This window comes from Cyprinus carpio, chromosome A5 (genome assembly GCF_018340385.1).
Source record: "Cyprinus carpio isolate SPL01 chromosome A5, ASM1834038v1, whole genome shotgun sequence".
Lineage (NCBI taxonomy): Eukaryota > Metazoa > Chordata > Actinopteri > Cypriniformes > Cyprinidae > Cyprinus > Cyprinus carpio.
This window is the reverse complement of record NC_056576.1, coordinates 24,671,835-24,693,779: the sequence shown is the minus strand read 5'-3', so window position 1 is coordinate 24,693,779 and position 21,945 is coordinate 24,671,835. Positions and strand designations below refer to the sequence as shown.

Here is a 21,945-nt window from a genome sequence, read left to right as displayed (position 1 = left end):
GTTCAGGTCTGGTGAGTTTGCTAGCCAGTCAAGCACACCAACACCATGGTCATTTAACCAACTTTTGGTGCTTTTGGCAGTGTGGGCAGGTGCCAAATCCTGCTGGAAAATGAAATCAGCATCTTCAAAAAGCTGGTCAGCAGAAGGAAGCTTGAACTCCAAAATTTCTTGGTAAATGGGTGCAGTTACTTTGGTTTTCAAAAAACCCAATGGACCAACACCAGCAGATGACATTGCACACCAAATCATCACAGACTGTGGAAACTTAACACTGGACTTCAAGCAACTTGGGCTATGAGCTTCCCCACCCTTCCTCCAGACTCTAAGACCTTGGTTTCCAAATGAAATACAAAACTTGCTCTCATCTGAAAAGAGGACTTTGGACCACTGGGCAACAGTCCAGTTCTTCTTCTCCTTAGCCCAGGTAAGACACCTCAGCAGTGGCTTAACAAGAGGAACATGACAACTGTAGCCAAATTCCTTGACACGTCTGTATGCCTTGACCCCAGCCTCAGTCCATTCCTTGTGACGTTCACTCAAATTCTTGAATCGATTTTGCTTGACTATCCTTATAAGGTTGCGGTTCTCTCGGTTGGTTGTGCATCCTTTTCTTCCACACTTTTTTCTTCCATTCAACTTTCTGTTAACATGTTTGGATACAGCACTCTGTGAACAGCCAGCTTCTTCTTGTGAAGGGTGTCGATGATTGTCTTCTTGACAACTGTCAGATCAGCAGTCTTCTCCATGATTGTGTAGCCTAGTGAACCAAACTGAGAGACTATTCTGAAGGCTCAGGAAACCTTTGCAGGTGTTTTGAGTTGATTAGCAGATTGGCATGTCACCATATTCTAATTTGTTGAGATGTGGGCCAAAATCATCACACTTAAAATACCCAAAGACTTAAACTACTTCAGTCTGTGTGCATTGCATTTATTTAATACACAAGTTTCACAATTTGAGTTGAGTTACTGAAATAAATGAACTTTTCCACAACATTCAATTTATTGAGATGCACCTGTACACACATATTTGTATACTTGTGAGCCTTACTCTTTTATTTCTCATAAGAATCCCTTAAATGCACTTTTCACTTTCTCACTTTGTTTAACTGTCTACTAAACAGTGGACAAATATGCACCACAAGAGATTTTTATTTTTATTTATTTTTTAATTTAAAATACACAAACCTTACCAACACAGTATAATTCCATACCATATCTTAAATTATGTGCTAACTTCCCATAAACATCTAAATAAATTGACCTTAGTTCAGTGGTTCTTAATCCTCCCCCACTCCGCACATTTTGTGTACAGAGACATACAAATTGTGCAGAATGGGGGGTTTAAGGACTGCCTTAGTTCATTTTTACAAATATGTAGATGCACCACAAGAGAGTGCCATCAGCAGCATTTTGGTTAAATGTCCTGTTAGTAACTTGTCTAGATCTATAAGTATATCTAAATGTTTACTGGTAGAACATCAGGCCCATTTGTCATGCGTTAATATAGATGTACAAGGAATTTATTTGGTTGTAGGTGCCCATGTATGAAAAAAAATTTTTTTTTATAAAAAAAAAAAAAAAAATAAATATATATATATGTGTGTTTATGCGGTTTAAAGGAAAAAAAAAAACATTATTTTCCACATACTGTACATTATTGTTTCTCCTTTATGCCCCGCCTTCTGAAACAGGTCGATTTTAACAAGGCTCATCTCTCTGAAAAGCAAGGTGTCAACAGGTTGGTCCAAGATGGCGACCGGTGCAGATGTCTTATTCTGGGCTCTGAGACTCTGATCGAGTACTAATGATTTAGATTGAATTTTTAAGACTGTATTATCGACAAATGAAGAAGTGGATCGTTGCTCTTGCATCCAGTAAGTTATTTCACTCGAATAAAAGGCCCTTTGCTTATTAACCAAAGTCTTGCTAAACGAGGACACGTGCGCAGTGTGTTGTAAGCTAAAGTTTTGCTAATTAGCCATGACAAGTGTGCAACGATGACAAAGAGAGATGCTAAAAGGTGAGAAAGGAAGGCTTGTTAATGGACATAGATGCTGAAAGTTCATTCTAGGGTTTATGTGCACCTCTTCCTGATACTCCCACAAAAAGCCCAAATCCTAAGAAAGTCTGTACTAAAGAATAAGAAGCAGTTTCAAATGCTGACATCCTAAAAGCTATTAAGGGCTTAAACGACCGTTTTTTGAAGTTTGAAGAAATGGTCATGAAAAATACAGCTGAGATTGCTAAAGTGCAAGAAAATGTGAAAGGGCTGGAGATTCAGTGTAAAGGTACTGAGGATGCAGTAAAAAAGTGTGTGACCAGATGACTATCCTGAGGGAGATACAAGAAGAGTCGGAGCGGTACAGTAGGAGATGGAATCTTCGTCTTCTGAATCTTCCAGAGAGCAGCAACGAGGATGTGAGGAAGGAGGTGCTGGAGATTATTGCGGAAATCATTCCAGAGGAAAAGAGCAAGCTTGGGTTCATGGTGGGACACTGTGCACAGGGTTGGACGCCCGAGAGAGGATAAAAGCACACGTCCAATCATCATTCAGTTCACCATGCGCACCTTCAGATTCAGACTATGGAGAGCTTCTTTCAACGCTGATGTCATGAAGAGAAAGAATCTTCAAATGACAGAAGATTTAACCCAACTGGAGAGACAATGCAGAAATAAACTCTGGCCTCTTGTTCAGAAAGCGCGTGCTGACGGAAAGAAAACGAAATGGCAGGGGTCTGCTGTCATCATTAACGGTGTGAGACACACCGCATAACTTGTTAAACTTCCCTTAATGTCAGGTAAAATTTTCAAGTTAACGATGTCACACGATTATAGGTAAATTAGCTCTTTTGGTAGACAGTTAAAAGAGCAATATGTTCACTCCAATAGTTAAAATAAGAATGTTAAGGAGTTTATTGAGGTACTCATGTTCAGAGTTTTCTACTTAGCTGTAAGCTAATCCTTTATATTTTCTATCTCAGGTCTTCTTTTTCTTGTTCTTTAACTAACTTAGTTCTTATAGCTTTGACAGACATCCAGTTCATTATTTTTCTTTTTTTTGTATTATGACAGACTTCCTTTTTAGTTCCTTAAAAATAATATCTTTGAATGTAAGAGGTATTCGCGATAGCACCAAGAGGAAATCAATCTTTTTATTCAGTAGACGAAAAATGCTGATTTAATTTTTTTACAAGAGACTCATTCGGTGGACGATGATGTGAAGTTTTGGAAAGCACAATGGGGTTATATGTTATTTCTGTCATGCCTCCCAACAGTCTGCAGGTGTCGCTATTTTACTTAATAAATTTAAAGGAGATATCATTGAATCAATGACCTCAAATAAGGGGAAGATGGATAATATTGGTTCTCAAATTAGACAATTCTTTCTTTATAGTTTGTAATTTATAAAACTATAACAATACAGCTCAAGCAAAAATAATGTTTTTACAACTTTCTTTGAAACTTGAAGCCTTTAATTATTATTAAAGGGGTCATATGGTAGGTTAGGTAGGTTACTTTGAACCGTGGTGTGTACTATAGTAGTAGTCCTTGGCTGCTAAAAAAAATTAATACATTTTGTAACTTGTCACTTTGTAATATGCTACTCCCAACATGTAGCTACAAATGCAATGTGTGAAATTGTGGAAATAAATAAATAAATAAATAATAAAATAAAAATTATATTTAGACTCTCCCCTTCATTTGGGTTTTTTTTTTTTCATAACCTTTGGATAATGCAGGTGGCCAGTTCTTACATGTTCTTTAAGCATTGGCCACCTAAATTATTTACAGAGAAAAATAAAATATTTGGGTTTTCTTTTTCTCTGTAATCTTTGGATTATGCAGGTAGCCATTGCTTAAAGAAGAATTGTGTAACAGTCAGTTTTAAGTTCCGTGATGTCTGAAGATATTTCTTTTCTGGGGGATTGCCAGACAGCAGTTATTCCTTCGGACAACACTGCAGTGATGCTGCTGACGTACGACGTGTTGTCTTTGTTATTGGGCGCACCAGAAAACACGTCAGCAGCGTCATGAACGCACTCACAACAGACCCGGAAGAGAAGAAAATGCTGACTAAAGTCGTAGTTTTTGTTATTTTTGGACCAAAATGTATTTTCGATGCTTCAACAAATTCTAACGGACCCTCTGATGTCACATGGACTACTCTAATGATGTTTTTATTACCTTTCTGGACGTGGACAGTATACCGTACATACATTTTCAATGGAGGGTCAGAAAGCTCTCGGACTAAATCTAAAATATCTTAAACTGTGTTCCGAAGATGAACGGAGGTTCTTAACGGGGATAATGATAAAGGACCGACATGAGGGTGAGTCATTAATGATATAATTTATTAATTCATGATATAATTTTATTTTTGGGTGAATTAACCCTTTAAGACTGAATTTTTTTTATCTTGAACTAAATTTTGATAATGATAAATGAAGGATCGCCATACAATGATCAATTGAAAAGAAAAGGCATCTTTTATATTTCTAGTAATTTTAGCCGCATTTCCAGTCTATTTATTAATTTAATTGTTTTTTTCTTTCTTTCTTTTTTCTGGTGCCAGTTGCATAAAAGGTTTAGACTAGTCTTACAAGTTAGTCATTTAATTCTTTTCTTTAAGAATGGTCATTTGTATTTAATTATATTACATGAAAGCATATATTAGTCTACACTGAATCCAAAAAAAGAGACTGATTACCGCTTGGCTAATTGCTAGCTGGTCAGACTAGTTCTTAAGACACCGTCTTAACACAGAGGCTAAGTTTATGCAACTGACCCCTGATCACTTCCTTCACATAACATGCCACATGATATGATCAGTCGTATCTGTAACACAGACACCAATAATAATATCAGGTTTTACTAAAAACATTTGTACATAGGACCAATAAAACATAAGTCCTCTGTATAGACAAGTTAAATTCAACCCAATTAAATACATTCCTGTATGGAAAGAATTTTTCTCTTCTCAAAAGGCAAACAAACTAAGTAACCAAATATGCTCAGAATTCTTTTTTTTTTTTATCATTCGTTTGAGTTTGGTAAACGTTAATGTTTTACTAGTACTAAGACCTTGTTTATACAAGTCACTTATAAATGATAAAAAACTTTATTCTGACTGGCAAAAAAAAAAATAAAAAAATGTATTCTTTCTTCTTGCTTAAAGCAAAAGAAAATAATATTAATAATAATGATTAATTAATATTGTGTTCTTTGTGCTGTCTTTCTCTCTGCATAGTCTTTAGGGACTTTTAAATGCAGATATCTAGACTTTCCAAAAAAGTTATAATTTCTGTTCTGTCCAAGCAACTTTATCCTCAAGGATGAGGAATGTGTTGTTGAGAGCATTTCATTGGAAGATTGGAAAATGAAAGTAAGTCTGTGCTTTATAAGAAACGGACCGTATAAGAAGGAAACATTTTTCTGGAGCTGACGTGAATCATGAATCAGGCTGTTCTCACACTGCTGTGTGCTCTGTGGTTAGGAGTGACTCCTACACACTCTGCAGGTGAGCTGAAACCTATTGTCTTTCATTACATTTGCATCATATATACACAAAACTTAAAAGATCATGTTCCAAAAAGTTCATGTTTCATAAATGAAACTATATGAACATATATGAATCAAAATATGACATTTCTAAACTTTAAATGGACCGTAATGGATAATCTACAGCTGTCTTTATTGAAAAATAGTTCATCATTTTATCAGTTATTACACAAAAATATTTGACCACAGAATGCAGTGATTGTCCAATCAGAATTAAGTATTCTAAAGCCACCAGATAGCATGTTTGTTGAGGTTCTGTTAAGTGTTTCTGTTAAACACACAATATGCATCATAACAAATATCTCTTAATTTGTGTGCTTGCGTGTTTTGGAATGAGGTTTATTTTCTGTCAATCCTATCATGATCGCCGGCTTGGAACAATAGTTTTCCTGCTCTGGATCTGCTGTGTACATAAGTCCTTAAACTTATCATAACTGTGTTTAGGGCAAGCAGGGGGGCTATCACAACGCTGTTTATGCAGAGGCAGACTGCTGATAACAGTGAAGCCCAGATGGATTCATGCAGCTGAATTGTTCCCACCAAGTCCCTCTTGCTCAAAGACGGAGATTATGTAAGTCTGCATTACATGATAATATTTATACACCTTTATTTCTTCTAGAGATTCATTTTTGCAATATAATTAATGCACATTGTAATTTACAATTGTAAGTCCTCAAGTGCAACTGCAGTGAAATGATTGCATTTGCTGATCTTAGATTGACTGTGACTGGAAAAGGAAAGGGTAAAGGAAAGGAGGCTAACAGAAAGGTGTGTTTGGATCCAAATAAGAGACAAGGACAGAGATTACTGAAGGGCAAAGGGTGAGATACAGTATACATCACTGTTACTCTACTACTTACTGAATGTATAACAACCAATTATAATGTATATGCTTATGTATTATGTTGTGAGACTTAAATTCTGTGCCATTGTGTCTAGGAGGCAAAGCAAAAAGCAAAGGAACAGAGGAAGAAAAGAGAAGATTAAGAGGCCTGACAAAAATGATGATAATTGAAGTTACTCTGTTATAATACACAAGATTTCAAAGCCATTTAGCCATAAATATATTCTTTGTGATTTTAAACATTTCTCTGATGAAACTATAACTAATACAGGCTTGTTTTGATTCATGCCAGTGAATGTTCTGTTCTATCAAGAATGATGAGCACATTGATAAAGTTTTGAGCTGAACACACTTTTAACTTTTACTAAATAATTTTTATACAAACCTTTCTAATCCAGATGAAATCTGTGTGTGATGTAGCCATGAAATAAAAATAATGCATGCTAATTTGGTGTTTTGTTTACTGAAGACTATTAGTATGAAACAATAAATGTTTTGATTACACAAGGATGAATCACAATGGACCTTGTCTGTTCAGTCTCCCAATAACTACTATAACAAAACATTTTTTTGTTTGTTTTACAATTTAAAGTCCTCTCATTTTGCAGTATAGTCTATTGCTGTCTACTGATAAAGATTTCAATTAACTGAAAAATGCATTACAAAAATACAGTTTTTGTCATGCTTATACTCATACAATGAAGAAATTGCATGTGAATTTAACCCATTGCTGAGTAGTGCATTCAACAGCTGAACTTTTCTGGCAGAATATTCAGCTTCTGCGGAAAAGACCTTCTTATCTTTATCCTTCTTAGAAATTCTTATCCTGCTCTTCACACAAAGTATGCATTTATGAAAAAAGACCATAGTTGTCAGAAAGTGAAAGCACAAAAGGCCACTATAGTCGTGTAACACAGTATGTAATTTTAACTCAGAGAAAACCAGTTGAAACCAAACCAAACTAATGGCACACGTTTACATCAGATGCTACCTGCAACCCAATCAGGTTGCAGAGGTAGTCAAGCTCCTCCAGGATGGCACATCCATGTGTCATATGTGAGGTGGGGGTGGAGGGGGTCTTTCAGAGGTGTACGAAGAACCAGAGATGGACCAGAAACTGGAGGAGAAGGGAGAGGGGGACACTGAAGAGATGGAGTTCTGACTCCAAGGCTCAGGTTCTAGATCCGTCATATTAGTGGGCCTGGTGAGGGGCTGGATGGGCTCTGGGTCAGTGGCCTGCATGGGCTTAGGTTCCAGGTTTGTTATAAAGTCCCTTTCACCCATTGTAAAGGGGGACCCGTACTGCAGCAGCACCTAGTCCACATACTCACAAAAATTCCCTTGATAGCCATCCCCAGGTAGCTTAGCAGAGGCAGTTATCCAGAGAGGGTTTGAGTTCAACACATTCTCACTATCAACACGTCATATACTGGCACTTGGTCAGGATCTCTCAGCAACATTTTTAATGCTCAGGGTACCCCTTTAACGTAATTTCTCAACATGCAGGGTGCTCCATTGCTTTCAATAAGGAACCTCTGGCATCAAACAAATGTGAAGTGCATGGGATATGACCATGATGACATTAAATATTGGAGTATTAATAAATACCTGTAAATAAATATTTATACAATATATCCCTATGATTTTGTGGGTAGGTTTAGGGTATGAGCGGGGTTAGGTGCTCCAATACCTATGGAAGTATAAATATTTACAGACTTCACATTTTTTATACTGATTTATTTTTTAAATAAAATGTATAATTTCACATATGCAAAGAATAACGCGTCATGATCTGACACATAATGCAAACAACTGAAATCAATTAAGTACCCTGTACATCGAAAAAAGCAGAGAGATCCTGACAAAGTGTCAATATATGAGGAGTTGGGAGTGAGAACGCCCCGGGCTGGTCTTTGAGGGAAGTCTGACTTCTGCTATATCCATTTTTAAGGTATTTTAGGCAGAGCAAGGAAGAAGAGGCAAAGCGGACCAAAAATGCAGCACTACTTTAAATAAAACAAAATGATAATCCATACAGGATATAATTCACAGAAGGCAAACACTCATAACATACACAATAGACCGAGCACTGAGCGAACTGAGGGTAATTTATATGGCGTAATTAATGAACAAAACTATTTATTTAACTTTATTATTATTTAATTATTTATTTAACAATTATATATATGTGTGTGTGTGTGTGTGTGTGTGTGTGTGTGTGTGTGTGTGTGTGTGTGTGTGTGTGTGTATAGTAGCCTATTTATAAAGACAATAATACACAATCTGAGCTTATCAAAATCCACTTTGTTTCTTTTTACAATTATTACATCTCTCATATTATTTTACTTATTATATATGATTCTCTTATAGTATTTTACATTTTCTATCTGACTTGACATAAATGTAATATTGTATACCTGTGTGTGTGACACAAACCTCATGACACAGCACTTAAAACCCAAATAAAAGGATGAAAGCTTCACTGTTGTTACTGTTTATTTCCTAGAAACTGGGTAAGATATAGAAAGAGTAACTGGAACTCAGTCAGATTTTATCCACCACTAGAGCATCAGACAGGGAAATCCCTGAATATCTCTGTGATGTGTATAAAAAGATGCCAGTGAGCTCATTTACTCACATTTAGTCAGTCAAGTGGCTTAAGGTGAAGAACATCAAGAGACTGAAAAATGAAGACTGTGGCCACTCTACTTGTTTTTGTCAGTTTGGCTATTGTTGCTACTGAAGGTAAGATTGTTTTACTTTATATATATATTTCACTTACTCAGCACATTCTGTTGCTTTGTTGTTTCAAAGTAATCATTTCCATCATTTATTTCTATCATCCTCCAGGGAAGCCCGGGATTGGAATCCAAAGATGTTTATGTCGTGGTGCCGGTCTCAAAATGGTGATGCCAAAGCTGATAGAGAAAGTTGAAATTCACCCTGTTAGCCCAACCTGTGCACATTTGGAAGTTGTGTAAGTACATGATTATTTAGAACTGAATTTAAGACATTATCAATCTATTTTCTCTTTAAATAACATGGTGATGTGTCCGAACAGTGTGACGATGAAGAATGGTGTAGGACGAAGATGCTTAAACCCAGAGTCATTGTTTACCCAGAATATCATTAAGAGGATTACAAAAAAGAGCATGTGAGTCTTATCAATGACATTACAAATGATATTGAAGACCTGAGCTTCATTCATATGTTAAAAATAAAAGAAATGATAATGGAGTAATTTTTATTTATGTTTATTCTTTTTAGGACTGCTCAGTAAAATGTGTGAAGTGGTTCAACTGTGATTTCAAGCGTGAAGCTTGTGGCCACTGTGGACTCTGTCATTAAAAAGCTTTACTGATTCTTTCATGTATTACAATACAGTATTTTATATATTAAAATTAAACAATATAAAAAAAATAATTTAATTAAAAAAAAGTTTTTAACTTTCTTCTAATTTCATCTGAAAGAATAAAATAAAATCAAAAAAGTAAAAAAAAATCTTTGTAATCTAAGTAAAGGTTTCATCATTTTTTTTACGTTCATGGTCATTGTTATGGGTTCCTGAAGAAATATTAGTTATGTTACATGCCTCATTGTGTGCGAAAAGTAAAAAGAAGATCAGGAAAGAACACATGGAGACACAAAGCCATTGTCTGGTCAGCAGCAGCCAATTCCTCTTTTTTTTTTTTTTTTTGTCTTTTTTTTCATATTATGTAACACCTGGAAATACTCGGTTACTTCAATATGTAAAAACCATATGTGATTTACACATAACTGAAATAATCTTGAATTTAGCTTTATTTTAAAAAATAGTAAGAATATAAGTACGATAAAAAGTCATATGTATATAAAACCAAAGTTAACACAACAAAACACAATACAAAACAAAACAACAAACAATACTGATGTAAAGGAGAATATCTCAAGACCACAAAGCAAAGGTGAACACAGAAATATAAAATTTCTCATGGTACATAGTTAGTAAGAGGATGATGACAGCACTGTGCAGAAGTTTCACTTGAGTCTGTGGGAGCACATTCACCAGTCACAGGGAAACCACAATATGACCTGCCACTCACAGAAGACGATCCAGACCATCCAGATTTAGGACCTACAGGGTCTCGTTCACACAGAACACACTTTTAAAACACATGATGAATCATGAAAAAAAAAAGCAAAACTGTTTTTAAAAGTTCAACTTCTTTTAACGTCACACAATGTCTTAAATACACGGAGTTCATGAGCTATTTAGTCATACAATTTTGTAATTTAAGACTGGTCATGACTTTTTTAAATCAGTTACATGAAAATGTATATTGGTCTAATTTGAATCCGAAAAGTATCCCTTGGCTAACTGCAAGTGAGAAGCCATTACACATAACAATATGGAAGAAAAATTATCACAATATCCATTTCACGCAGACTTTAAGACACAGCCTTAACAAAATGGAAAACTGATGGCAAATTTGGCAAAACTGTATGAATTTGTACAATTTGCCAAACGAGAGTTGAAATGTTTAGAAAACCCATTAAAAACAGCACAGTAGAAGGTAAAAAAAAAAAGTATAAAAGGGCTATTTATGTCATAAGAGTAACCAACAAAGTTGATGGAGTATACAGTATGAATGATGTAAGCAGAGTTTTATATATATATATATATATATATGTTAACCATACTAAACAGCATGTAGATGATGTTATATAAACGTAAAGTTTATCAATCAGCACTAGTGTAAATATAATGCTAGACGTACACATACACTTAAACTACATGTTCACAAAAATGTTTATTTGTGTGTTGGTCTTCAGCTTCTGTATTAGAAATGCAACAAAAAACATCCAAGTTAACCTTTCGTTCAGGACATCAGTCTCAGCATGAGTTCGCAAAATGTTTTTCCCCCTCATAAGTGTGAGCTTCTTTTTAAGACTCTATTTCAGATACAGAGGTAGTGAAAACTGAAAAAAAAAAAAAAAAAAAAAAAAACACGGAAGTGTGCTTAATGTTTGACGTGATGTCACTGATTTTCATCATCACAATATGGTTAATTTCATAATCCACATTTTTGAGTTTATTATCACAATTGAAACATTTTAATAATTTATGCACATGGAGTTGAAAACTTTTAATTGTTTGCTGTTAATTGGTCTGATTTATAATTAAACATGATTAATTATAATTTCGAATTAAGCATGATTGTCAGTATATTGGATGCTTTAGCACTTGTGCAGAGATGTTACATTTGATTCCCTAAATTTATCTTGGGCATTTATCTTGAATGTTCGAAAGAATTTTCAAAATTGCAGTAAAACAAATAACAATTTTTTTTCACTGGCGAGCATAATCATTACACTAAACAACAAAGTCAAAGCATTTCAAAGAAATGGGAAATCAAAACCGTTGTGCTTGTGAAACTGAAACTGGGAACTGTGAGCATGCTGTAAATCCCTGATCTTCTGACGGCTATATAAGTACTGCCGCTGAACATCTCTGGTAATAACAGTCTTAGACAATCATCAACACTTTAAAAAAGAATGAAGACTGCCACAGTTTTTGTTTTTCTTGCCTGTCTGCTTGCAACAGAAGTACAAGGTGAGTGTCGCCTATTAAGACCTATAATTTAATATTAATTATATAACTGTATCTCTTATACATTTTAGTTTATTACCATGCAGTTCTACAGCTAATAAATGATCTTCTTTATTCCAGGGCAGAACAAGTTTCACAAAGGCAGGTGCTTCTGTGCTGACAAAGGAGTGGATGTGGTTTTACTGAAGAACGTTGAGAAGTTTGAAATCATCCCTCCAAGTCCATCTTGTGGAAAACAGGAGATTATGTAAGGACAAAAACAATGGTTTTATACTGATATTTACACAAAAATGATCATGCTGTTATCTTAACACTCGTGAACACCTTCAGCTCATCTTTCCTTTTTATTTCCAGTGTCACTCTTAAGAGCGCAGAGCGGAAATGCATGAATCCAGAGTCTAAATTCACCCAGAATTTAATCAAGAGGGCTCTTGAAAAGATGTGAGTGTAACTTTTTTGTTGTCCTATTGGCAATTTCTTAAATGAATAATTATATATATATTTTTTAAATAATATATAATATTTAAAATAATATTTAATTAACTGATCTATTTCTGATCTTTACAGTGCCCACCAGTAGATGCACAGTATGATTCCGGATTAGCTGCTGTGTTATAATGCCACTGAAGAACATGCTGATGCTCATGAAATCAGAGTAGTGTAAATATTTTCTGGATTTTAACTTTTGCAACTGACTGTGAAATAATTATAAAAAAATACAAATAAAATAAAAAAAAGATCATTTTGTGTATATTCTTGTTTTATGTTCATAAAACTAATAAACACTGTTGTTGCTGTTATACAATCCACTTATGATGTTTATTATTTATTTATTGTCCATCTGTGTCCACTATCAAATAAAAAAAATTATTCTTCCATAAATGAATGGTCTTTGTCAGGGGGAGCGTTTAAATAAGGCAATTTATGGCAGTTGCCCTACTCTAGCATTCAGAGTTCAGACAAACTTCATGATAATGCTTGTGAAAGATAATTCAAATATTTTTAGCAGAACAGACCTGAACATTGCTAGACCGAGGTTCCTAATAATGACAATTCATGCACTGTTGCCAACTCTGGCAAAGACAAATAAGCAACAACAATTTCAAAAACAAGCCCAAAATCATTTGATTATTTATTATCATCGATTTAATTTATTATCAATTATTTATTACCAAAAAAAAATTAGCCTGCAACATATTAAACTGAAACCATTTTTTAATTTGAAAAGCAAAACAGAAGTGATTTTGCAAACGGCAATAAAGTGGGAGGTACGCACTATCCACTCATCTCCAATCACCTGTGAGCAGAATAGGATTGAGAGATGGAAAAGGAGAAAAAGACAAGCGCTTTAAGGGGAAGCTGTAACCCAGCCACATATTTATAGTCTAACTTGCTTCAATTATCGCATGCATTTTTGATTAACTCCCACCTTACTGCTACCCACTTAGGCAATAAAAAGTGCACAGACAAGATAAGACATTTGTTTTTATATTTAATGCTGTTCACTGTGAATTTTATTTCATAGTGCATCATGCACTTTGTTTAGGTAATGTGGGTTTATCGTTCAGGAATGTTGTTATTGTATGTATGGCCACAGGGAATTATGCCATACCCTAGGTTTTTGTGAAACGCTGCCACTGTTAATTCTTAGGGCAAAAACTGAATTCCCCAGTTTTGTACATGCCAATACAAGATAATTTAGCATATTATAGCATAAAGGACAAGAATGCATCTTCAAAGGATGGAAACATTCTCTAATTTAGATTTGAAAGCAACTGATAATCAAAGGAGGCTATTTTGGCACACTAGGGTATGATGACCTTGTACTTGTTTACTCCCTTTGAGGTAAACTTATCCCAACTGTCAGATTTTTAGAGAACACTTAGAGAACAAAATTAATGAATTAATTAAATATTTTTCAAAGTGATACATCTGGATTACATACTGTATGATTCCATGAATCATGAACAGGCCTATATTTTCAAAAATAAACTGAAGGGATGTCATAATAGCTGTAAACTGAATTCAGAATGATTGATTCTAATGTATACATTAATAGATTTATTAAAATAAACAATAACTCAATGAATTCTAACATTTAAGAATCAAAAATAGCTTTATTTATTTGGTGACAGGAGCCTACTGGTAAATTAAGCTAATAAAATAAAACATAACACTAATTATAAAGAGAGTAGATTATTCTAGAGCAGATTAGAAAACATATAGAATAGCGAATAGACAATACATTTAAAATATAATACTACTGTAATAAAATGTACAGTTTTTCCAAAACCTTACCCTGCCTACCTTATTACTAAAGACTGTCCCAGACAATGTAGATTAGCTTTAAAACTTAAAATGTCACTGTTACTGCTATTTGAGAGTCTGAGTGTTTTCTAAAGAGTCAGTACTTACAATTCCAATGTAAGAAGACAAGGAATACAAGTGTTGATATATTGAGTTTGAGGAAAACTAACTCCTCAACAAGACAAAATATGGTCAACTTCATCTTATTATTAAAAAATGGTTTAATATACAGTGCATAAAGTTTGTTATTTCGTAACTCAGATAATGACAAAAAGTCTATAATAAAAAAGTAACTTTGTATATTATATAGTGCATGCATAATCATTCTTCTTTTTTTTTCAATAGCAGTTGAAACGGCATTTCCAGATTTCTCAAAAAGGTGTTTTTTTTTTTTTTTTTCATAATTGTCATTAGCTGACTTCAACATAACGTCTGCTTAAGATCCTATATAAAGAAAAGGGTAGTGAAAACATTTGATGATATTCCAGTGAAAAGGGACATTTTCTCTATTGACCTGATTTGTGGTTTGTTTATGTCTTAAACTCTTTGGTTTTCTGATTAGTCACTGAATTTCATCATTAGAAAATGTTCGTCATTTAAATATTTAATATTCTGCAAACAAACATTATTTGCTTTAAATTAAGTGTGGTACATGCCATAAAAATATGTCATAACCCAGACATTTTTGTTAGGAAACTCTTACTAAAGGTTTGGTTTATGCCAGCTTATCCTCAAATTATCTGGTTCACCAAGCATGTCTCATTTGAACAAAACGACCCCGGAATGCTTAGAGAATAACTATACAATAATTTATACTGGACAAAAAACTCACACACATTTATGGCCAGTATTTATATCAGCATCTTTTTACATCAGATGTCACAAATGTTGTTTAGACTGTCTTGAAAATAAAGAGGTAGTGAAAACAACTGACCATCTTCCACAGAAAATACACGTTTTGTCCCACATCCTCGTTTGTGGTTTCTCAATGCCTTCACAAATACATTCAACATCCACAAGCACAACCGCAAAACCAGCAGATCCCAGCCACACTTTGTGATGATGGAGATGGGTCATTATTATTTTTTTAATTTCACAATCCAAAAAATACTGTATAGAACTTGCGTTGAATAGGTAAATGTAAATATTTGTAAATTTTATCAACTTTTTATCAACTATATATAAAAGGTTTTGGTTATATCACATGCTGAATGTAACTTAATTATCAAGTACGTTTAATGAAGAAAAATACGTTCACTGGCAGTTAATACAGTGTTCACATTACACCTAACCATGAACACTACTCTTCAGAAGTGTTAACCACAAAAACTTATACATTACAGAAACTTTTTTTAAATGTAGAAATGTAGTATGACTCAAAAATGTAGAATAAAATTTGAGTTTAAATTATATACAATATTAAACAGATATTATGTCAACAGAACTTTTACATAAAGGTTCAAGTAAATCAATATATTCTATTTTTTAATTTGCAGTCATGCGTTTATTTAAGTTGTGGCAGAGATCCATTCAATTATTTTAGGGTACGCTTAGAAGCATTTTCATTTTGTCACTGGTTGTTAGTGGCTTGGCCAAACTATAGTTTTAAAAATCTTTCGGTTACTACACTAAAAATGGACTTTAATCACGACCCACAGCTAATACTCTGCCTCTAAGCAGGGTTGGGTCTTGTTAGGACTTGGATGGGAGACTTCTTTGGGAAAACTACCGTGCAAGAAAAACAAATCTGTAAAAAAATAAATAAATAAATAAAAAGAAAGTGTAATGTCCTAGCAGGTAGGGGCGTTGGTGGTTGAGGGGAGTGGGTGATTAAGAATGATTATAAAACTTGATTTGCGAGTAAGCCTTTACAGTACATACACTGTAAAAAAAAATCCGCAAAATTTATGGTAAAAAACGGCAGCTGCCAGAATTCTACCATAAAAAATATGGTAGCAACGTTTTAGGTTTTACAGTTTTACTTAAAATTTACAATTTCATTAACTGATATAATGTTAATATACCAAACTATTGAAGTACTAAAATCTGTTTTGTACCATTGTAATACACTGATAACCAAAAAAAGCAGGGGGTGATGAGAAAGTCACATGATGACCAAAGTCCTCACCACTAGCAGCTTTTAAATAATAATATACATAGAAGATGCACAGAGTCATTCACACAAGCACTAAACACCATTATGGTAAGACTCATTAAACTGAAATATGCCATAAACATTAATTTAACAACATTATATGTAACATACAACCCTAATAAACATAACAGATAAGAAAAAATAAGAGGAGACAGTTATTTCAAAGAAAAAACATCAAATTCAAACAAAATTTGAAATGCAACGCAGAGACTTATGGGAACGTCAGTTTACGGTTTACGGTTAAATTTTACAGGAAATTACCGTTAACCATTTAACAGGTTTGTACTGTAGCATTTTCACAGTTTTTACCATTAAAATCACAGTCATTTTTTACAGTGATTACCTTTAAAATTATTGCAAAAGACTGTGTTAATAAGTAGGTTTAATGTGCATTTTCTGTATTTCTTTGTATGTGACCTTAATTTATACACAAAATGTATACAACAGTTTGTCATGTATCTAAAAACAGACAATAAAAGCCATCAAGTTCAATCAATTGAAATGTTTTAAAAATATCTGAAATCCCCCAAGAGTTTTTCACTTTCAATGTTTTAGCCTAACGTCTAGTAGTACTCACAACAAATCATAATTTGCACTAATATTCCAGTCTAATTATTTCCTTCCTCATTCTTGGAAAAGTTACAATCAAGGTGCTCTAAAGTCAAGGCTTCTCTCCATAAGGGTTAAAGACAATGCTTCCGAGAAATCGCAATAAAAAGTGAAAAAAGAGAGGAAGATGGAGTATTGAAACTTAAAAATGGGAACTAACACAGAGGGGAAACCCTGTCCCTACAGTATTTAAATGAAATCCTGAAGTCCTTCAGTCATAATCTCACTGACGTTTAGACATAACACAAGCACAGTTCATCAAGAGCAAGAAGACAATGAAGACTATTGCAGCTTTTGTTCTTCTCGCCTGCCTGATCGCTGTAGGGGTAAAAGGTGAGTTTGAGCTCTGAGAATCGCAGATCAAAAGCATTCAGCATATCTTTAGAATTTATATGTGTTTAGGTTATGTTCTGCAGCTAATAGATTGTAATGAAATAAATGTCATTTCTCTTCCAGGACAGGACAGGTCTTCAAAGGGCAGGTGCTTGTGTGCAGACAAAGGTGCAAACATGGTTTTAGTGAGGAATATTGAAAAAGTTGAAATCATCCCTCCAAGTCCATCTTGTAGCCAACATGAGATTATGTAAGCATAGCCTACATTTCTATACATTGATTTATTTTCATTTTTAATTAATTCATCAACTGTAAAACAATCACGAGTAAGACTCGGCTTATTGCTTTTGTTCTTTTATAGTGTGACTCTGAAGAACGGTGCAGGACGGAAATGCATGAATCCAGAGTCAAAATTCACTAAAAATGTCATCATAAAAGCTATTGAAAAGAGGTGAGAATGTCTGCTTTAAGTATATTACTCATGCTTCACAAACATATTCAATGCAAAGACGTAGATTTGTGTGGCAGAGAGAGACACATGGTAATTAAAAAAAAAGAAAAGGAATTAATTAATGGGAAAATAAACTAAATTTCAATGATTTCTGATCTCCACAGGAGCCAGTAGACTGTGCCACACTGTACAACTGTCTCTGTGCCTCTGAAGAACACCATGACATCATCATAAGCACCAACTTCCTTCAAATGACATCACTGACTTAAGATTAGTCTTAATATTTTGCCTAATAAGTAATATTTTCTAATGTCTAAGCTGATTCAATTATTTTTATGTGACCACTGGGTATGTGACCACTGGGTAATTCAATTATTTTTATGTGACCACTGGGTAAACATATTTTAATAAAACCACTGAACAATGTGTCATATGTACAGTCTTTTTATAATTTGTTGTATGATTGTATTTTCATTGTCCACAAAGTTGTGTCAAATAAAGCTTTATTTATATGAATTATAAACCTTTCAGAGTAGTTCTTGCATTCTGACATTCTGAATGAAAATGCATCTCCATTTACAAAATGCAATAGTCCTGTTGGTATGTAAAACATGAGGTCTGAGATGGGAAACTATTGTAAACAGTGTCTCAAGTTATAAGCAGCTATTTTTGACCGATCTGGCTAGTAGAAAGACTTTAGCCAGTGCAAACTACAGTAGATTGCCACTACACTGATAAATCAATCAAATGAAAAGACATGAAAGCTACATTTTAACCGTGATCAGAAGTTGTTAAAAAAATAATAATAAAAGAAATGTAAAAATAAACCATTAACGTGGGAACTTCCACTCTAACTATTGTTAGTAACCTCATCAGTAATGGAACAAAGAGTTCTATCTATCTATCTATCTATCTATCTATCTATCTATCTATCTATCTATCTATCTATCTATCTATCTATCTATCTATCTATCTATCTATCTATCTATCTACTGTATCTTCTCTATTCTCTACTTTATTGATATGCCTGAAACAGCTGTGTTTATACTAGGGCTGTCAAATGATTAATCACGATTAATCACATCCAAAATAAAAGTTTTGTTTACATAATATATGTGTGTATACTGTGTATATTTATTATGTATATATAAATACACACACATGCATGTATATATTTAAGAAGAATATGTTATGTTTATATATTAAATATATTTATATATATATAATATAAAATATAAGAATATAAATATATAAATGTATATACATGTAAATATTTTCTAAATATAATTTATGTGTGTGTATTTATATATACATAATAAATATACACAGTATACACACATATATTATGTAAACAAAACTTTTATTTTGGATGTGATTAATCGTGATTAATCATTTGACAGCCCTAGTTTATACTACTCTTATACAAGTTTTTCCCATATTGAAGTAGTTTGTGCATGTCAGCATTTCCAAATTTCAATAAATCACTGTTTTTTTCTGTCAGAGACTTTAAAATAGAACATGCGTTGTAAAGTAAAAGGGTAGTGAAAGCCACTTACCACTAACTTCTATTAAGCTCTATTTTTAAAAGAAATGTTGGTCTGTGTACTAGTTTGTGGTTTACATCACCACACTGTGATTCAGCATTGTGCCTGCACAAGACCGCAGGCTGATATTCAGAACAACAACAGCACAATGTATACAGTATAGTACATGAAATAAGGAATTATTGTTAAGTGACTTTTTAGATACATTATTGTCAGTTACTTTTGATTATTATTCATCAACTAAGAAAAATAGTTTGAAACTAAGCCACAGCAGATTCAAATGTCACAAGCATTTCTTTCTGAATTGGGCATAGTACCATCATCAAAAACATGTCCCCATATTTTGATACTTTTTTCATACTATTGGATGGATATAAATTGTCTTTGCCTGTAGAGTCATTCAGAAGCTGCATGAGCAATAAAGGGCTGCTTCATAGCTGACAGTTTTGTTTCCTACAAAAGATTCTAGGTAAAAAATTCACCTTATCCTGACACTCTTTTTGTTTTCTACCATATAAAACATCCCGTTACTAACAATCTCAGACCTTTTGGCAAACCCGTTTGACCGACTAATTCAATCACCATCTGGCATCCCTAGTTCAGATTTCAAAACAGCTGATAGAAAACACACATTACATAACTGCTCATGTACATGATTGCAAATGATTCTTAGGTTGGTATGCAGTCATCTCCATTGTCAGACAAGGGTTTCGGTAATATTTTACTAAAGCACAGCGGTATTTCAATGGGCCTTGTGCAACAATAAAAAAGATCCAGCTATGCCCCTGGTTTTTGAATAAATGATTCACTGACTGACTCATAATCAAATTTGTTTTGTACCTGAATGTAGTGTTTTTTAACAAATGTATTGAAAAATGGTTCAGTGACTCACTTACTTGTCGCCACGCCACCTACTGATGCACCTGTATAAAGAGCCCACTACTAATACACAGACTGTCTGTAAAGTCATAATAAAAATGTGTATTAAATGACACACTAATTAAGTTTTTTTTTTATGTTTTTAATGGCCTAATTCTCTTTTCATTGCAATAATAGTGTAATATTGCAATTATAGTAGACTATAATTGCAATATTACACTATTATTGCAACGAAAAGCATTAAAACATTAAAAAACATCATTTTGTGTCATTTAATACAAATTATTATTATGGTTATTATGTAATTGCAATTTTATTGTAATTATAGTTTAATATTGTCAAAAGAAAATTAATATTAAAAATACCCCCCCCACACTCTTAAAAATCAAAACTTCATTAAAAAAAAGTGTTTCTTATAAAAAACGAGGCAAGTACAGATGCTGGACTATAGAAACAAAAACTGAAAAAATCTCAGGGAAGGAAAATCCCTTATACAAATATAAAAATAAAGCAGCTGAACTTAATCATCCACAACTTCATTAGCCAGTCATTAGTGAGGTGAAAACAGAAGATCAGCGCTATGAAAATCATTACAGCTGTGGTTATTCTAGGCTGCCTGCTTGTTGTAGAGGTGAAAGGTGAGTTTGATCGCTGAACTTTGCAGATTGAAGAAATAATATAAATAATATAAGTTTTTGATGTTGTGCATTTATACTGTGAAACCTTCTTTGCATGGCAGGCTGTTGTAGATAATGGTAAAAAGCTCTGTTTTTCTCTTCCAGGCCAGGCTAGAGCTCCAAAGGGCAGGTGTTTTTGTGTTGACAAAGGTGTGAACATGGTTCCTCCAAAACAGATTGAGAAGGTCGAAATCATACCAGCAAGTCGGTCTTGTAAAACCCAGGAGATTGTGTAAGCACATGCCATTATTTAAATGTTCTCTAAATATTGTACATCTCTGTTTAAATATGTTCAATGACATAAATAATCATGCAGCTTATTTTGTCTTCTGTTTTTCTGTAGTGTTACTCTGAAAAATAGTACAGAGCAGAAATGCTTGAATCCAGAATCTAAATTCACGCAGAAATACATCATGAAGGCTGTTGAAAAGAGGTTAGTATAACCCTTTACTGTTTTTAATATTATATTTTGTTTATACTTGATGTCCACAACTTATAAAAGAAGCAAACAAACCACAGACCTGCAGAGTGAGAAATACAATATGAATACTTCTCTTTTACCTTCTAATTAATAAGCAGAGAAGACTCACTATCAACTATTTCTGATTATTTTTTAGGAGCCTGCAGAAGAAATAGCCTGAAATATGAATCCATATGAGCTATTGTTAACTGAAGAACATATTATATTAGCACCCTACAATCAGTAACATCCTTATGACCAATCTTGAACTGAAATTTATATTGCAATGTAAATCTTTCCTTAAAGAAAAAAATTCCTTAATGCTTTTTTTTCTGATAAAAATTATCACTAATCACTGTTGTGCGTTTTAAAATAGTAATGCAAAACATGCCTGATTACAGAGTGTAATATGCAAATATGTCATGCAAAATAAAGCTTTTGTGACATTGAAGTATTGTTTGTTTTTTTCTTGTTGTTGTTTTGTACTTATTGTCATTATATGGAGCATAAATTAAAAATAAACTAAATAAAAACA

General features: G+C 33.6%; 5 protein-coding genes across 5 annotated transcripts; all 5 read left to right on the top strand.

The window, feature by feature from the left end:
- Positions 1 to 5,366: 5,366 nt before the first annotated feature.
- LOC109084082 (C-X-C motif chemokine 10-like) lies at positions 5,367 to 6,909 on the top strand. The gene is made up of 4 exons (XM_019098792.2): positions 5,367 to 5,520; positions 6,006 to 6,132; positions 6,278 to 6,382; positions 6,501 to 6,909. Exons 1-4 carry the CDS (start codon positions 5,454 to 5,456, stop codon positions 6,574 to 6,576), a joined length of 375 nt encoding a protein of 124 aa, XP_018954337.1. The 5' UTR covers positions 5,367 to 5,453; the 3' UTR covers positions 6,577 to 6,909.
- Positions 6,910 to 9,023: 2,114 nt separating this feature from the next.
- Positions 9,024 to 9,871, top strand: LOC109076183 (C-X-C motif chemokine 11-1-like). Its single transcript, XM_019091976.2, has 4 exons — positions 9,024 to 9,150; positions 9,256 to 9,382; positions 9,467 to 9,559; positions 9,673 to 9,871. Exons 1-4 carry the CDS (start codon positions 9,093 to 9,095, stop codon positions 9,683 to 9,685), a joined length of 291 nt encoding a protein of 96 aa, XP_018947521.1. The 5' UTR covers positions 9,024 to 9,092; the 3' UTR covers positions 9,686 to 9,871.
- Positions 9,872 to 11,887: 2,016 nt separating this feature from the next.
- LOC109076181 (C-X-C motif chemokine 11-6) lies at positions 11,888 to 12,804 on the top strand. Its single transcript, XM_019091975.2, has 4 exons — positions 11,888 to 11,998; positions 12,116 to 12,242; positions 12,350 to 12,436; positions 12,563 to 12,804. The coding sequence occupies exons 1-4, from the start codon at positions 11,941 to 11,943 to the stop codon at positions 12,573 to 12,575; spliced, it is 285 nt and encodes a 94-aa protein (XP_018947520.1). The 5' UTR covers positions 11,888 to 11,940; the 3' UTR covers positions 12,576 to 12,804.
- Positions 12,805 to 17,266: 4,462 nt separating this feature from the next.
- LOC109076180 (C-X-C motif chemokine 11-6-like) lies at positions 17,267 to 18,366 on the top strand. The gene is made up of 4 exons (XM_019091973.2): positions 17,267 to 17,399; positions 17,523 to 17,649; positions 17,761 to 17,850; positions 18,015 to 18,366. Exons 1-4 carry the CDS (start codon positions 17,342 to 17,344, stop codon positions 18,022 to 18,024), a joined length of 285 nt encoding a protein of 94 aa, XP_018947518.1. The 5' UTR covers positions 17,267 to 17,341; the 3' UTR covers positions 18,025 to 18,366.
- A 2,402-nt stretch (positions 18,367 to 20,768) lies between these two features.
- On the top strand, positions 20,769 to 21,861 carry LOC109076179 (C-X-C motif chemokine 11-6). Its single transcript, XM_019091972.2, has 4 exons — positions 20,769 to 20,911; positions 21,056 to 21,182; positions 21,294 to 21,383; positions 21,568 to 21,861. Exons 1-4 carry the CDS (start codon positions 20,854 to 20,856, stop codon positions 21,584 to 21,586), a joined length of 294 nt encoding a protein of 97 aa, XP_018947517.1. The 5' UTR covers positions 20,769 to 20,853; the 3' UTR covers positions 21,587 to 21,861.
- The last annotated feature ends 84 nt before the right edge of the window (positions 21,862 to 21,945 follow it).